This window comes from Leuciscus leuciscus, assembly GCF_965113295.1.
Source record: "Leuciscus leuciscus genome assembly, chromosome: 2".
NCBI lineage: Eukaryota > Metazoa > Chordata > Actinopteri > Cypriniformes > Leuciscidae > Leuciscus > Leuciscus leuciscus.
Genome location: NC_138726.1, coordinates 22,226,069 through 22,244,726, shown reverse-complemented (window position 1 = coordinate 22,244,726; position 18,658 = coordinate 22,226,069). Strand labels below are relative to the sequence as shown.

At 39.9% G+C, this 18,658-nt stretch overlaps 1 protein-coding gene across 1 annotated transcript in view; it reads left to right on the top strand.

The window, feature by feature from the left end:
- pcxb (pyruvate carboxylase b) overlaps positions 1-18,658 on the top strand; it is a 253,081-nt gene that overhangs the window by 226,876 nt on the left and 7,547 nt on the right. Inside the window, exon 19 of the mRNA XM_082151665.1 lies at positions 18,019-18,267. Within this exon, the coding sequence (XP_082007791.1) occupies positions 18,019-18,267 (249 nt within the window). The remainder of the gene's footprint in view (positions 1-18,018; positions 18,268-18,658) is intronic.

Below are 18,658 nucleotides of genomic sequence, written 5' to 3'. Positions count from 1 at the left end.
TTGCCCCCCAAACCGTGAGGGAAGCATCCATTGTTAGCATGATGCAACGACAAGGAGCTCCCAGCACGGGCCCTTGGGACAGGAACCAAGGTTCTTTCCACATAACTAAGGCATTGCCGCGTGACCTTGATCATGCTGAGCGGTTCTGGTATTCCCTTGGTCCTGAATCACCACTGCAACGGTCTCATGTACAACAGGCCGCAAGGTAAAACGTTGGACGCTGCTGCCATCAGACCTAACAGTTTTTGAAACTGCTTTACATTGGCTGGCCTACAAAAGGAAGAAAACAATATTGGTACGCTTCGCCCCCGAAAGCAAAGCTCAGGAACTTCCTGTGTTGTGGAAGGATGGATATGTGGAAATATGCATCTTTTAGATCTAACGTGACAAATCAGTCCTCGGACCTGATTTGTGACACGACTGTCTTAAAAGTAAGGATCTTGATTTTTTTTTTTTTTTTTGAGCTTCCCTACAGCGCAGATCTAAAATCGGACTTAACCACCCCATCCTTTCTTGGGACCATGAAGTACCTGCTGTAAAACCCGGACTCCTTGCTGGGTGGAGGAACCCGTTCTATAGCCTCCTTTTGCAGAAGAGCTTTTACTTCTAGTTCCATAACCAGAGCCTGTTCGGGGCCAACCACTGTGGGTAGGACCCTACGAGATATATTTGGTAGAAGTGTCCAATCTGCCCTCAGACGCCCGACACCACTGGCGTCAGGACTTCTTGGCCTACTTAGAGATAATAACGATCCTCAGATCCGTTTTACCATAAGTACAGATATTAGAAAGGGCACGAAGCACTCGGCGTGTGCCCTTACCCTAAGCATGGATTTTAGAAAGGGCACAAAGCATTCAGTGCGTGCCCTTACCATAAACATGGATTTAGAAAGTGCATAGTATTTTATACAGCTAAAAAAACTAAGATATTTATTTTAATTTCTCAAAATTAAATAAAACCATAAACATAGATTTAGAAAGGGCACAAAGCACTTGGCGCATGCCCTTACCATAAATATGGGTTTTAGAAAGTGCATAGTATTTCATGCAGCTAAAAAGCCAGAAAGATATTTTATTTAATTTCTCAAAATTAAATAAAACCATAAACATAGATTTTAGAAAGGGCACGAAGCACTCGGTGCGTGCCTTTACCATAAACATGGATTTTATAAAGTGCTTAGTATTTTATGCAGCTATTTTAATTTCTCAAATTTAAATGCAGCCAATAACAAAGTATTTCATAGTCTGAATTACAGGCTGAATAATCATATTTTAATATAAAAAGAATCATAGCTTGCAAACACATTTTAGTTGTGATAATAGGAAAAAGAGAGAAAAGGGAACTCCTTGAGCTCAGTTTTGTAACGGATGACAGACAGGATGTATATGCAACAACGCTCTTTATTGAAAACACTCAGTGGGTCAGAAACACAGCACAAAGACGATCGCCAACACAGCGGGACAGGTGGGCAGACACAAACGCTGATGGTGTGGTGACGCAGGGACCTCGGTGGGCAACAGGTGCTGGTGCGGTGATCCAGTGGTAATCCCTCGTGAGTGCAAGATGAATCCGTGAAGAGTGCAGGAATCCAGGAGAACACGACGAAGACAGGAAGATCCAAACAGCACGGGGAACACAGGAACAAGCACAGGAACACACCAGGAACAACCACAACGATCTGACAACATGAGACACCGGTTACTGAGCTTATAAAGGGACAGACAATTGAAACCAGCTGGCGCTACTGATCACTAATGATTAGTGACCACGCCCACAGACACACACACAAACACACAACAGCACGTTAGACGAGAGAGAGACAGCGAATTCATGAACCGTGACAAGTTTCTAACGCATTATCAATATATTGCGGACCCATAATCTATGAGATCCGAGCTGTAGATTCTTTATGTTGACCCATAATCTAGAGATCCTAGCTAGTTAAGACTCAACAGGGGCGGAGCTAAAACTTCCTTTAACTACATATAACTACCGATAACTACAACAGCTCCTCAGAACTGGATAATTGCAGTACCTGTGCATACGCATACAGGCGAAGCCTGTCTCTTACCCCTCTGCCGGATCCATTTGCAAACCCCACAACTACGAACCGCAAGGAACGCGAGCTGAGGCGCCCTCCAAAAAGAGCGATCAGCGGGAGCACAGTGTTCTCAACTGTCTCACAACAATGCTCATATTCAGCCCCCTTGAGGGCTGCCTGGGAGTGCTGTGCTCCCAAACGAACAACACACATAGATGTGTATCCCCACCCATGATGTAGATTGGGTAGGGATGAACACACTATTGAAATGTTGTATGCTTGCCATTATAATGTTTATATATATATATATGGGTGAAAACTCCTGCCTAGCAAATTCTGAGATAGACAAAAAACACCAGGGACAGAGATTCACATAGGACGCTTGCAGAAGACACAGAAGCCAACGCTGTTTGGTTCAGGTGTGCTTGATAGTTTCCTGGTCGATGATGTCACATGATGTTCCGTCACGCCATTTGACTGGTTTCATACGTGCTTCATGACGCAATCCCGCAGAGGCATTCCTACAGCGTTTCGACGCAGCTTGAGTTCCCTTGAAAGGGAACCATAAGTTATTAATTCAAGATCGCCATGATCTTGAAAAAAAATGGCAAAACAATCTGCATTAGAAACATAAGAAATGAGTTGATGATGTATGTCAAGTTTGTTCTCTGAAATGAATCCATCTAAAATAAATAAGCACCGATTACTTGAATGTGCACTTCATTAATGGCCATTCCAATCAGGTGCTTCCGGCACACATGTTGAAGCATGTTTCTTCAATTTTTAGTTTCTGTCACGTAGAGATGAGGATGTAAATGCAAGTAACAAATGTAGATTTATTTACACAAATAAACACAAAACAGAAATCCAGGATAACAGGTAACAAAGACATGAAGCAGAGGCAGGTGACAATGACAATGATCCGACAGTTAACAAAACAAGAGACAATGCTTATATAGACAGATCTAAATAAATAACAGGTGTGCCGGTGCTGATGAGGTAGTAATCAGTTGATCAGTCCAGGTGATGACAATCAGCACAAAAACATACACACACGAACGGACCACGGTTAGCCAACCGTGACAAATTTAGTCAATTTTTTTTTTACTAAAATTGACTAAAACCTTTTTGCGTTTTCGTCGAATAAAACTTGACTAAAACCTTTTTGTGTTTTCGTCGACTAAAACTTGACTAAAACTATCAAGTTTGTAAGTGACTAAAATGTGACTAAAACTAAAAAGCATTTTCGTCCAAAAGACTAAGACTAAAACTAAAAGGGCTGCCAAAAACAACACTGGCAGGAAGCCAAGGCGGAACCGGCCGAGCAGGAAGCCAGACTGGAACCGGAATCCAAGGGGGCGCTGGAGGCAACAGGAACCTGGGTAGAATGAGAGACAGAGAGACAAGATACACGGAAGGCCTCACGGCCAGGTTAGAGGGTTCAGTAGTCGCCATCTTGGATGAGGCAGAGTTCAAAGAGCTCGGGATCGGCCATCTTGGGCCGGGCCTGGCAAAGCGTTCAAAGAGTTCGAGATCGGCCATCTTGGGTAGAGCAGAGAGACTAGGGAACTCAGGAACGGTCATATTGGCTAAGGCCAAGAGTCGATGGAGCTTGGGAACGGTCATGTTGGCTGACCTATAGGGCACAGAAAACTCAGAGGCGACCATCTCAGCTTTGACAGGACTCTCAGGAAATACAGATACATGCCTTATGGTCAGGACAGGGAATTCAGGGAACTCTGGTTCAGCCAGCTTGGTCGAAACAGGAAGCTCAGGGGACTCGGGTTTGGACCTTTCAGCCATGACAGGAACTGCCATCTCGTGAACAGACTCAGACGATTCAGCCATCTTGTGAACACTCGTGAACGGACTCAGACGATTCAGCCATCTCGTGAACGGACTCAGACGATTCAGCCATCTCGTGAACTGACTCAGACGATTCAGCCATCTCGTGAACAGACTCGGGCATGGCGACGGCCATCTTGGGAACTGGATCGAGCATGGCGGCGGCCATCTTAGAAACTGGATCGATCATGGCGGCGGCCATCTTGGGCACTGGTTCGGGCAAAAGCTCATGCAGGCTTGGCTCTACAGCCTGCATAGCTTGGTGCTCACTACTCCCCCCCAAAAAATTATTAAGGTGAGACCTCCTCCTCGATCTCATCTCTAAGGAAGGGAAATCCGCACCCACACCGTCGAAAACCCTACTCATCTCGGTCGACAATGCTTGAAACGAAGCACAGCATGGGTGCCGGTTCTCCCATATAGCAGTTCCCGACAATGCCGCTCAACCAGTGAGCAGAGTCAATACAAACGCCACTTTAGAGTTCTCCTTCTCAAACATGCTGGGTTGCCTGGACAGATACATATCACACTGATTCATAAAGTCTTTGCAAACGTTGGGCTCACCCGCATATCTCTCCGGGATAAGTAGGTTCGTCTCCAGTTGATCACTCGACTAGGTGTGAGAGGAACTGGCGGTATGGGTGTCGCGGTAGAACTCTTCAGACCCTGGATCTGTCGCGCCAGTTCCTCCATCTGTGTTGCCAGTGCCCATGCCGCACGCCTCATCTCGCCATCTCTCTCCCGATGCTGTTCTCTGCGAGAGGCGTCAAGATTGATAAACTTCAAGAGAGCTGCGGTACTTGCTGCATCCATGTTTGGTCGGATCATTCTGTCACGTAGAGATGAGGATGCAAATGCAAGTAACAAATGTAGATTTATTTACACAAATAAACACAAAACAGAAATCGAGGATAACGGGTAACAAAGACATGAAGCAGAGGCAGATGACAATGATCCGACAATTAACAAAACAAGAGACAATGCTTATATAGACAGATCTAAATAAATAACAGGTGTGCCGGTGCGGATGAGGTAGTAATCAGTTGATCAGTCCAGGTGATGACAATCAGCACAAAAACATACACACACGAACGGACCACGGTTAGCCAACTGTGACAGTTTCCTACAAGCAACAAGCAAAGTGCCCTTCTGGAAATCCAGTAAATATCAGCCCATCAGATTTAGACTTTCTACTTTACAAAAGGGTTTCCAGTTTAGTGTGCCATATGCATCAGACATTTAGCAAACGAAGTGTGAATGTAAGCGTGACACCATATTTAATTTTTCATTGCATTCAATGGATTGTTAAGCTGACAAACGTCTTTCCGAAAAAGTCTTTCAGTAGACAAAAACTTGAAATAGTTTTGAAAAGTTGTGAATTATGAAAATTACATGATCTAGGACCTTTATACAGTGCGTGTCATTGTAAAGACTGAAAGTCTACCCCTACAGCCTTGTGTTCATCCATATTACATTTTTGACTAAGGTCTATTGCCCATGGTTACAACACTTTGTCATGTTTTATTACTTAATTAGAACAGACGACAATGTTATATAGTTTTATTCTGCATTGATACTTCATCTCTAAACATTACGCTAAAAAAAAAATATCCTCAGGGTGCCATTGTTGTTCTGTCACCTCCAGATACTAAATACAAGAAGACACAAATAGCTTCCTAACACTAACTTGGGGCGTTACCCATAATTCACTTTAAGATAGCTAACGATACTATGTCCTCTGACCTGGGTATACACACACCACCACAGCCCCAGGCATGGTCAACATATATGTCTGTGGGTGTGTTTTGAGATACATTCATCATAATTGGTTGGAAAGGTTTGTGCTGCAGGGCCTGTGGTGACTCTCACACACATCAGTGGCTCTATCTCTGCCAATCAGCTCATAGATAAACTCAGGTACACACCACTGGACAAACACTGATAAGAATGAGCAATCTTCTCCCACAGTCGTACACACAAAACACCCATTTTTACACGCACAAACAAATGGAAGAAATACAACCACAGTCTTAATAATATGATCAAAACATGTCATGCGCCGTCATGTTGAGCAGTCTGTGCTTTTGCAATCGTTTTAGATGGAAAAACACAACACAGGCACAACGCAAACATCCATCATATCTTTCTAAATATTTGAAGTGTGTATTTATGTCTATATAGTCAGTAAGAAGCAGCTTGAGGGGATAAAACTCTTTCCCTATACGCATTCGGTTTTAGTGACGTTAGCAGACACTTCAATTAAACATCGCTCCAGTCTCAATCCTAAGGGCAATTAACCATTCTATCTTTAGAAACCCTTCCTACCACACACTCACACACATATCCCAGGCTTATAAATGGCCTGAAAAGCTGTCAAATTAATGAAGAGTGACTGAATGAAGCGTGGAGCATCTTTGAACTGCAGCCACTGTGACTAATAGAATTGGTGAGCCCTCTTTTGTGTCTCATGCCTCCGCCAAGGGAAAAGCCTCTAAACCCTTTCCCGGCAATCCTCAGGGAGCTCCTTCATACACTAATCAGCATGTTTTATGTATTATTTAAAATGCATTAGCTTGGCTGAATGTGCTAATAACTGGCTCATCTAGAGCAGAGACACTTCAGCACTTAATAGAAGGAGCAGGGCGACCATGGGAGGGTATGTAACATTTAAGATCCGCAAGTTTAAGGTGCGCAGAAAGATCTGGAGAGCACTGGCACGACATGCTGATGGCATAAGACATGATTGTACTTTATATGATGTAGACAGTGATGCCGGAAAGAGCTTTAGAGTGGGTGGGTTATGATGTCACTATATAAAACGACTGAGCTCATTAAATATTAACAAATGCAACAAGTGCAAATAGCCCGTCTTGTTGATAGAAGCTATTTACGCTAAATCCGCCCACCAATGGACAAAACTACAAAAAATGCCTGAAATTTGTCAGCCACAGTGGCGTATGGAGTAAGGCGGGTAGCAGATTATTTTGACGCTAGTTCGAACCAGATTTTGAATCCGCCTTTTGCCAAGCTCGTTCTGCTCCCTTTTCCCATCGCATATCAGATTGGAAAAGCATTTATTTTCAATAAATATGAAGAAAATATGTGAAAAGGGGAATTAAAGTGCCTAACTGTTATTTAATATTAAAGTGTTTATCGGGTAGGGTTAGGGGTAGGTGTAAGGAGTGCTTCATTGTCCTAATAAGGCGGCATTTATTTAATACATTTTATAATTTACACTCAATATGTTATTATTGCATACTGTTTTATAATGTACTAAAATACTGAGGGGCAAATGGTATCTAACTACTATTTACACTTGTTGTAAAGAAAATACTGCTATTTTTACATAATGTAAATAGAATCTTTCCCTATTTTCACTTAGTGTAAATAGCATATAACTAAGTAAATACTGCTATTTTCACCTAGTGTAAATAATATATATTGCTATTTGCACTTAGTGTAAATAGCATCTAAATATTATATTGCCTAATATTAATAAGTTGCATAGTTGCTCAGTAATTTCTAGTCATGTTACCAAACCTTTGCCATGGTACTTTTTATGAATTGATGATCTGTGCCAATATGCTTGCATGGGCTTCTAGGCATTTATTGTGAATCTGACATTTTGATATTTAAGATTCAATTTTATGTTCACTCAGATATTTTTGTTTAACATTTATTATTAAGTGATAAGTTAACCAAAAAGTTTTGACGTTGTATCATCAAAGTACGATTTGTTCGTAGACTGTTCTAATTCTATTCTGATTCTAATTATGTCCTATTCTAGACCAGAGAAATAGTGCACTTCATTGGATATTTGTCAACATGAATGTAAATTTGTTCTCCAAAAATCCCCCTGAGTTGCATGCATGCACTTTAAATGCTGACTGACTGCATCAGTTAAATGCTGTGTCAATTTAGTAGGTCATAAAATAAAGAGCATGTAAGATTTTTTATTTATTTTTTTACACGGTCCAAAAGCTTTCAGTTCCTGTTTCTCACCTTTAGATCAAGACTAGTAGGTGTCACAAATGAAATATCTTTCAGACTTTAAGGATAAACAACCACATGGACTCTCTACTATCAGGGTTCTTTATCAGTCTAGTCTGATCATACTCATCTGCACACTTCAGATGATTGACTGACTGAGACAGGGTTTCAGAAGATGTGTGTGAATGACAGCACATCCACTGAGTCTGCCAGATCATTACTGTCAAAGCCTATAGGCTCAGTCCTAGTGTCATGCATGTTCAGTTCCCCTATAGGAACCTGTCAGGATTTCACCTCTACTGCAATGTTGGGGAATATCAAACTACAAGTAGCAATTTTAGGAACTTTAACTACATTTTTCATTAGCATCACAGTAGCTCAACTGTTTTTAAAACTGAATATTTTTGAAGTAATGAGTTTATTTTACCAACAGATGAAAATGCTACATCAGTGTTTTGACAAAAAATTCCTCTCTCATGCTCTATACAGCATTTTGAATTCCAATAAATGTTGCTAAATAGTTCAAATTTTATTAATTTAAATTAAATCATAATTCAATTTTTTTTTTTACTGATTCACAGATTCATTTGAGCCACAAAATGGCAATACAATATTTTTATATTTTGAATAATTTGACAAAATAATATACATGACTGCCTAAAAGTTTCTGCTTAAATGAGACAGAAAACTGCCTCAAATGCCCAGACGCAGGTTAATCCACCTGGCTGCCGATGTAGTCTACGCCATAATGCACGCTGGGAGTTTGTGATCTGTTATGTCATTAAAAGAGTCAGTAATGCTTTTAAAAGTTAATACTTTTATTCACCAATCATGCATTAAATTAATAAAAAATATACAAATACAAAGAAATGCTGTTCTTTTAAATTTCTATTCATCAATAAATCCTGAAAAAACATGTCACGGTTTACACAAAAATATAAGCAGCACAACCGTTTTCAGCTTTGATAATAAGAAATGTTTCTTAATTTCCAAATCAGCATAATAGAATGATTTCTGAAGGATCATGTGACACTGAATACTGGAGTAATGATGCTTAAAATTCAGCTTTGCCAACACAGAAGTAAATGACTATTTAAAATGGAAAACAGTTTTAAGTTAGTAAGTAAAAATATTTCAATTAATTGGGGCCCTGGTAAGAATAAGAAAAACAATTTTATCTTTAAAAATATTTCTTGTAAAATGTCGTACCAACCCCAAACTTTTGAATGGTAGTGTACTTAATTATTATTTGTATTAGTTAAATGTTGTCCATCATTGTTTTTGTTATTAAAATTTTGGTGCTTTATAGTTTTATTTAATAGTATTTAGTGTAAACGAATTTGTTGAAATGTGTATCATAAGTAATTTTCTGTTTTGATAAGAATATTGGTAGAACTTTATTCTGCAGTCCTGTTCTGCGTGTACATACTACTACAATGTGTACTTATTATAGCAATTACAAGAACTGAGTTATAACTAGGTACTAACCCTGAACCTACCACCAAACCTAACCTTAACCCATCTAGTTACCTTAATATTAACAGTACTTTCTTGGGCAAGTACACTAAGTACACGTACTGTAAAATAAAGTGTAAGAAAAATGGTTCTAAACAGCCAAATTAGGGTTATTTGGCTTGTAACAATAGCAGAAGTCAAGTCAAGTCAAGTTTATTTGTATAGCGCTTTTCACAATACAGATTGCATCAAAGCAGCTTCACAGTATTAAATTAAAATAATACAACAAAGTTTGTTTCAAGAGGAATTTATTGATTGATAAAATTAAATTAAATATCCCCAAAATATCCCCAACTGAGCAAGCCAAAGGCAACAGAAGCCTTTTTGGTACTAAATAGAACCCTTTTTATAAGGTTCCATAAAGAACCATGCTTTGAAAGTGCTATATTTGACCTTAATGGTGTTATAAATAACCGTTTTAACAATATTTATTTTCATTAATATTAGAATATTAGTATCTTCATATAATTAATATTACTATTATTACTATTATTTTATAAATGAATTATTAATATGTTTTTTTTTTGTTTTGTTTTTTTCTCTATCTGCCCGGTATTATATCTTGTTGCCTCTATTTGGGGTTTACATTTAAAAAAACACATGTGGTGTCAATTAGGTACTTTTATTTTGTATTGACATGGCAGATTGTAGCAAATATGACAGTGCTCTGATAACAGTTGTTAGCTGAATATATTAATAAATAATAATTTACATTGAACACGATATAGATATAATGAAGACCAAGTTCCAGTGAAATATCTTCACAATCCTCCTTCATTACGTGTGTATTCTGAGTGGCAGTTTCTCTCTGCAGATGATGAGGTTATGATACGGGACAGCATCTGAAATAAACAATTGAGTTTAGAGTTACATCGAGTCTCTTCCAGTTGATTATGTCAAAACAATTATGTTCATGAAGGCCACCATTAGCATAAATGGACAGTATGAGCCCTTTAGGCATAAAGTCATAATTTAAAAAATATCATAAATTCTATATCTCTGTTACTTTTTGGAGAAGAGAAAATGATTATCCTTAACTGAACAGAGCTGCTCACACTTACAGTACATGTTCTGTTAAACTAAAAACAGAAAAATACATTGTCAGGAATAATTCATTATAATTCATTACATTTATATAGCGCTTTTCTCGGCACTCAAAGCGCTTTACATAGAAGGGGGGAATCTCCTCAACCACCACCAATGTGCAGCATCCACTTGGATGATGCGACGGCAGCCATATTGCGCCAGAACGCCCACCACACACCAGCTTACTGGTGGAGAGGAGACAGTGATGAAGCCAATCAGTATATGAGGATGATTAGGAGGCCATGATGGACAGAGGCCACTGGGCAAATTTGGCCAGGATGCCGGGGTTACACCCCTACTCTTTCGAAAGACATCCTGGGATTTTTAATGACCACAGAGAGTCAGGACCTCGGTTTTACGTCTCATCCGAAGGACGGTGCTCTTTGACAGTATAGTGTCCCCATCACTACACTGGGGCGTTAGGACCAGGGGGGCAGGGTTTCATATTATTTTGAAGTAGCCCCGGGCGCCGCCATTGGCTAGCGGACCATCACCTGCTGTTAGCATCCCATTGACTCCCATTCATTTTGGCGTCACTTTGACAGCGAATAACTTTACATCTGAGGCGTTTAAAGACTCCATTTGTCCATTATTTATTTCTAAAGAAACACGAAAATGTATAAAAGGCTCCATTACCTTGTACGTTATGGCCCAGTAGAAGCAGTTTTTGTAAAAATAGGCTAACGATTGCGTCATAACCACTCGACTCTCTGTCGCACAGTAGAGAGATTACCGTATGGACAGGAGGAGAAGCTCGCGCGCAATCGGGGGGACGTGGAGGCAAAATGACAAAGTAATTAATCAGAATACTTGGCAAAAGTTTCTCCTGCTTCTAGCTCATGGACAGCTCCTACTCACACTCTCCGTCTCTGCAAGTTTCGGAAGGGAATTATTCAGATTTCTCTCGGCACAGCTACTAGTAGATAGACGGGTTACTCACGTCACATCTATGTCGTCAAGCTCAGTTTGAGTCTGCGCAGTACGCTCGACCATCAGGAAGTTGGTGCTTCTATTTGACTTCACTTGTCTCCGTTGAATCCAATGGGGTCGCTGTGTCCAGTTTATATACTGTCTATGGTTAGGAGCCACACAGACCACAGGGTGAGCACCCCCTGCTGGCCTCACTAACACCTCTTCCAGCAGCAACCTGGTTTTCTCAGGAGGTCTCCCATCCAGGTACTAACCAGGCTCAGCCCTGCTTAGCTTCAGTGGGCAACCGGTCTTGGGCTACAGGGTGACATGGCTGCTGGTGGAATGATTATAACAAAGATATAATTTATATACATTTAAAAAAAATTATAATAATAATTTACCTGTTGAGAGTGTGTTGACAGTCTGTTTAGTTGTATAGCTGAGCTCCAGAAATTCAGTAATGAGGTGGTTTTGACAGTTATACAGTAGATTTGAAAAACAAAAAGGCATGAATAAAGAACTCCAACAGAAAAAAACCCTTTCAGCATATAAAGGATTCTTCAGGACGATACGGTTCTAAATTGAACTGTTACTACATGTAAAGAACCTTTAAAGAACCATCTTTTTTTAGAGTGCAGAATCTCAATCTCTGACCAAGTCCAGTTTTTCAAGTAAAATTCAAGTGTCTTCCCCGTTCACTGTTCTACAAGATATTAAACGGTATTCACTCTGGGTCAGAGAGGATAGAAAGGCAGTGTAGTCAAACACATGCATGCATGCGCATTAATGCTAACACAGTAACACATACACAGACATACACCTGCCTCGGCTGTGATTTTCCTTCATGTTTCTATATATGATCTGGCAGTTAACTGTGTAAACATACTTACAGTTGGGACAATTACACAGCTCCCTCAGAGGCTCGACCACAGGAAGATGCGTTCAGGTCAGAGAGCGAGAAGCTTCACACTGTTTTATGGCTACATGAGTTCCCATTACAGCCCACCGCTTTGTAGTCTTCTCTCCTGTGAATCCTGTGAGGAAAGCAATGGACCATCACGCCTGACGAATTTGATTTGGACCAGTGAAATGAGTCTCTTTGTTAGCTAAAGTGCATGAGAGCACTCGCAGACAGATGGAGAACAGAAAAATTCCTAGTGGATTTTCAGACATATAATTAAATGCGATCCCTTTATGCCCATTTCAATGGAAATTTAGGAGGATTTTTTATCTCTTTTTTTGTGAGAATATTCCTTAAAAGTAGAAAGCAAGAAGTCAGGGGCATATAAATGTAGATTGCTTGTTAATTTATGTATTCAGTAAAGCACCAAGAAGAACTTAATCAGTTTAGCTCTTAATAAGCACTTAATGTCTTTTAAAACTGAATTAAGCATCACTTGACTTCTTCTCTTTGTACTGACACACAGATGTCTGATGATTAATGGTCATAGAGACCGGTAATATTTTGGTGGCACCTTTTTTTATCCAGGCTTATTGATCTTTCCAGGAGGATTGTTTAGCACATGACATCACCCCAGCAATATTTCCAGCCCGGCTGTGACAGTACAGAATGACAAACAGCCTAAATGCACACACTGGGATGGGGACAGATGATTCAGGGGAAAAAAGAGCAAATCGTATCTCCTTTCAATCTCTGTCAACAATGTCAAATATCTCCTTTCACCCAGCACAGAAAGCAATGTGAGGAAAACAGAAGCTCTCCTAAGCAACTTCTCCTGCCTTAGACGTCTGATATAGTAACTGCTGTTTTCTGAGTTATGAAATTATATAACCTCTGACAAGAGTCTATAAACAGTTTTTCTGCAAACTGCCTGGTAATCCATATAGCATAGTTTTCGAAACCTTATAGCAGAGAGTCTGAGTGCAGATGCCAGCAGTCTTAGAAAGCGTCTTTCTCCACAGTATGTGTTGTAGCACAATTGCTCTTGCAGTAGTTTATGGTAATGACAGGGCTGATAAGGAATACATAATGCTATATATGCTTTAACTTACTATGAAATAAATGCAGTTCAAGTTTTCTCCTTAAGCTCCTTACCTTACCTCAGGCTTGGAAAACTAGCTTTGTAGTTTTCTCACTGCCTTTGCACAGCTTTACCTTCTTCTTCTTTTTTCTAGGTTTTGTGCTTAATGTTTCCACATAGGGACTATATGTACATTTCCTCGAACAAGATGCTAAATGTGGAGAAGAGATAGAGACTTTTCAAAATACTTAAAGGGATAATTCACCTAAAAATGAAAGTTCTGTCATAATTTGCTCACCCTCATGTCGCTCCAAACATGAATTACTTTTTTCTGCTGTCCATACAATAAAAATCAGTGTTGTCCAGCTTTATTTCTGAATCCCATTGACTTTCATTGTATGGACAAAGAAATCTTCTTCAGAATATCTTCTTTTGTGTTCGCGTTAGAAAGAAAAAAAGTCATCCAGGTTTGCAGCAACATGAGAGTGAGTAAATTATGACAATTATAATTTTTGGGTGAACTAATCCTTTTAGGATTAGCTGTGGAAGAGTTTGTTTGAAAAAGGCTTTACTTGCACATCGTATGTGTAATGAATAAAACCTTTACAATATAAGAATGTTTCGGTCCAAATGCAATGACAGGATGTCCTACCTGCCTGTCAACATATGTATTTCCATACCTCCGTGCTCCCATCACACGTCATCAGCACGTTATAGACAGTCACTGGGCCCTTTAAACAAAGAGCAGTCTTCTTTTACAGTTCCTCCTGAACCAAAACAAAGAGCTTATGGTGCGTTAACACCATGTCATAACCGTAATTACAACATGGCAACCCATGATTACTCAGTTCACGTCCTCAGACTCGGATTTATGCATTTACTATCAATACCGAAATTAATCTCCAGAAGTCAGGTGGTACAAGTAAGAGCTCTGTAAGTTGTTTACCTTCATTATTATTGAAATGTTATGTGCTTTGGGACATGAGGTAATTTAATGTGCAAACTCTGCTGTGTGCGTTTATGTGTTTTAAAGGAGCCGTGGCTTTGGAGAACAGGATCTAAAGATAGCTTACTATTGCTAGCCACTATAGCAATTACCTACCTTACCTTTAAGAATGAATTTGCGATGCCTGCAACTGACACATTCAGAGAGGAATCTTGAGACATGTTACTCTATTGCTAAAAACAAACAACATCTCAGTTCTGAGGTATTGAGATTGTTATATATGAATCATCAACTTCACAGGACTAATGTCCCTATGGAATCTCAAGTGTCGGAGTGATGAGGAAAAAAAAAAGATTAGAACATGTGAGCTTCCGTACCCCACAGCTAGCCTGGGCAAATAAACTTGCATACAAATATTCAGATGGCATAACTGAGTCACAAAACTACTAAAATAAACCTATAGGACATATCAAACAAAAGCGAGCCCATATGGCCTGAAATTATGACTCAACTGCTATTAAGTGGCAATTTATTCAAAAGTTAGGTGGGTTGGGACTGCAGGCAGCCTTTTCTGCTATTTTATCTGAATAACAAAATGGGCTGCTGAGCGTTTTATGAGCTGATCTGTTTTGTTTTCCCTCTCTTTCCTCCACAAGCCCTTTTGTGTAGTCTATTCACTTTGCCCCCGTTAGAAACCAGGCTTCTTCTCAGTGCAAGTCCAAGGACCATTTTTCAATTCATTCTCACTGCTGTGAAACAAAAAAGGAGAAAATAGTGTCACTTGGCTGGTTGGTTGCCATGCCAACACCAAGAAATCAGCAATTTTTTGTACATTATGAATTGAGTCATTTTAATGGCATATTGGTGGTGTAGCTTCTCCTTTGCAATTGACCTATTTGTCAAAGTGTTTGTGCTTTTGTTCATTAACGCCCACTCTTACAGCACTAATGATGTATTTAGCATGTCTGAACTTGCAAAGTCAGTCACTTGCCAGAGGACAAAGTCATTGTAAGATAGTGAATGGTAGTATTGTTGATTCATTTGTTAAATATTTATGCTTTTCAGTGACCTGAAGACTGACTCACATCACTCTTTAGCTGTCTGGTTTTTGAGCTTTTAGTAGGCTATATTGCGTGTGAGGATGTTGGAGGTGGAGATTTATAGCCTTTTCTCACAGCACTTGATATAATTAAACTTATCAATTTGATGGCGGATCCAGAAAGGTTCAAACGACAATCACCAGTGACTTCAGACTTCGGAGTGGCTACAGAAAAAAAGAGACTGCAACCGGGCCCATGCGAAAACAAGGATAAATATTGGAAGGGCATTAAATGTAGTCACGCAATGCTGATGTTAACATTAAAGGGTTACTTCAGGATTTAGCATTAAGCTTTGTATTAGTAGAAAACCTGTAGTATTTTCGAATTACCGTGCTTTCCACCCTCATATCCGACTGAGATGAGAGATTTATGTATTATTTGTCTGGAAAAAATCCTCCGATGACGCAAAAATCGTCATATTGCGTCATCGGAGGATTTTCTGGCCAGAGGCTAAAGACTACAGCCAGTAGGAGGAGCTGTCCCGCATGTTTTCAACCTGCCCATAGAGGGAGGGATCTCACTCATAGAATGTACACATAGTGTCAGCCGTCTTTCTTTGGAAGCTAAGCTAACAGGCTCTTGTTCTGTGGAGAAAGCTGAGTAGGAGGAGAAAGCTGAGTAGTAGGGGTTATCATCCTCTTTTTCCCTGACATGTCCGGCCGTCGAGATCGTCCAAAATGTCCGGGATTCGGCTTTTGCTTTCTGCAGTCGCCATTCATTGTTTACATGCACACCTTTTGTTTCAATCTAACTGAATTCATTCCGATTGGTGAATCTGAATGTAGTGTTTATATGAACGCTAAACAAGTGATCGGTTGATGTGTGTTTTAACATTGCTAAGAAAATTCCCGCTCCTCCGTGAGAGATTGGAGACCGGTGCGTCTCAGTAATGACGCCACCGGCCTCGCGCCGTTCTCCCGCGCCCCTCAGCCTCGTCCTGCTCGCCACAGTAAACATGATGAATGGCGACTGTAGAACGCAAAAGCTGAATCCCGGACATTTTGGGCGATCTCGATATCCCGGGCAAACTCGTCACGGAGACTCACTAGTAGCCTAACCTTGTTGTTTTCAACTGCGCTCTCTAACCGATAGGCGTGGCTTGGGAGTGGCCTCGTAGAGCAGCGAAGCAAGTGCATTCTGGGAGTTGTTGTCTTTCATCCACATAAGCCAAAAATACATTTTCTGGCTTTTCTCAGTCTAGAAAGCTCCAAATTCAAAAATGTCTTCACATTTCTTCTACATAAATGACCTATTTTAAATACACATTCATCTTTCCAGAGGTGAAGTATCCCTTTAACAATTTGAGAAAAAAGTATAATTTGCACGGTTTGACATGATATGATAAGCGATCATTAGATTTAATCAAAGCGATTTACTGCAATGCTTTTTTTTCCCTTAGTTGGTCAGAACAAAAATGGATGTTACTTGTTCAGATTACATTTTCCGGTGAAAGTTCTTATGTTGGTCATACTTCCTAAAAGTAGAATCTGTGATTCCGAATGACAGTATCCACACCGGCGCGGTGATTGACAGCCGCACATTCTCCTCAAAACATTGGATTCATCCGCGCTGTGCCGTGCTGAGGCACAACCCACACAAAGTGGATAATTCCGCGAATAACTGCAATTGCAGATTTCGAACAGAGATGGAGACAAAGAGGAAAAACTACGGACTGCTGCTTTTAAAGGAATAGTTCTCTTGTAAAATTGTCATTGTTTACTTCATGAAGATTAATTTGTGTAGAATGTTCTGACTACTTTTTTTCAATATAATGAAAGTGAATCAGGACAGTGACTGTCGACCTCAACATTTTTTTAAAAGCACCACAGAATCATATAAGTGATTCAAAACCTGTTATATTCAACATTTTCAGAAGTCATCATTCTTGTGAGAAAGACTGGAATATAAGCCATTATTCACTGATGATCTTCTGCTCCAGTGGGCTGATAACCACTGCAACTGGATCATTGAGTTGAACTTGAGAACTGAATCAGTCCGATTCGTGACCGAGTCATTCAAGTCATTTTTGTGAATTGTACCAGCAGATTCATTGAAAAGATATGATTGAAAAGAATGATTGGTCCACAAATCAGACATCGCTTCTTCTTTAAGAAACTATTATGAACATGTCAAGGAAATCTAGGGAGAGTTTCTAATGACAAACTTAATATTCAACAATAAAATTGACTTGACTGCACTGACACTATTGGATGAGAACTGAACTGAGCTGGATAATGACATCACTGTTTTCTGTAGAACTGCTTTATAGATGAAATGAACTAATAATTTATTATCTTTACAATGGAACTGAATCAAAACTGAACTGACTTCAGCTGAACAATGACACATTTTTCTTTTACAGCTGCTGTGCAGCCGAAATGAACTGTTTGCATCACTGAATAATTTTCCTGTTATCACTGTGAAGCTACTTTGAAACAATCTGTATTGTAAAAAGTGCTGCTTGACTTGACTTAATGACAGAGCTTCAGAATGACAGAACATACATTTTTGTTTTTTAGTTCAGTTATACTCAGCTGGTACCCTGATTGTTGCACCATAGTATATGCCCATAACAAGTTAAACGTTTGATGTTTCTCAAAGGTGCTCAAGTTGTTGCCTAGAATCGAAGGTCGTCCCGGGGCTTCACTTCCACCGATGGACTTTGAGGCTCTTGAGTCTGGTCTACGAGCGGCATATGGTGATGAAATCACCCCTGAAGATGTGATGTCAGCAGCCATGTACCCCAAAGTCTTCCAGGAGTTTAAAGAGTTCACATCAAACTTCGGCCCAGTGGACTGCCTTAACACTCGCCTGTTTCTGGACGGCCCCAAAATCGCAGAAGAGTTTCAGGTACGTTTCTATTACACTGTGATACGTGAGGACATGCTGCGACTCACAGCAATTACATCAATTGACTTAATTTCCTTATCACTGTGCCTCATTCCTTCTTACTAATTTTTCAACTATATTTGACTCTGTTAAATTTATAACACCACGGGATGTAAGTGTGACCTTCTAAACTTTACACTGACTGTGCTCTCACTGAGAGATTTGCAAAATTAGATTTCCTTGTGTCCTCAACTAGCCTCCAAGTTTATTAGCACACTTTATTGCAACAGTGGTTGTAAAATTGATTAGAATAGTAAGATTGAATTGAACTTTTGTTTTCAAAATATGTTGCTTTAAACATCTAGGCTCTCTTTCTGAAGGTGCTGTGAAGTCAGATAAACCATAAATGATA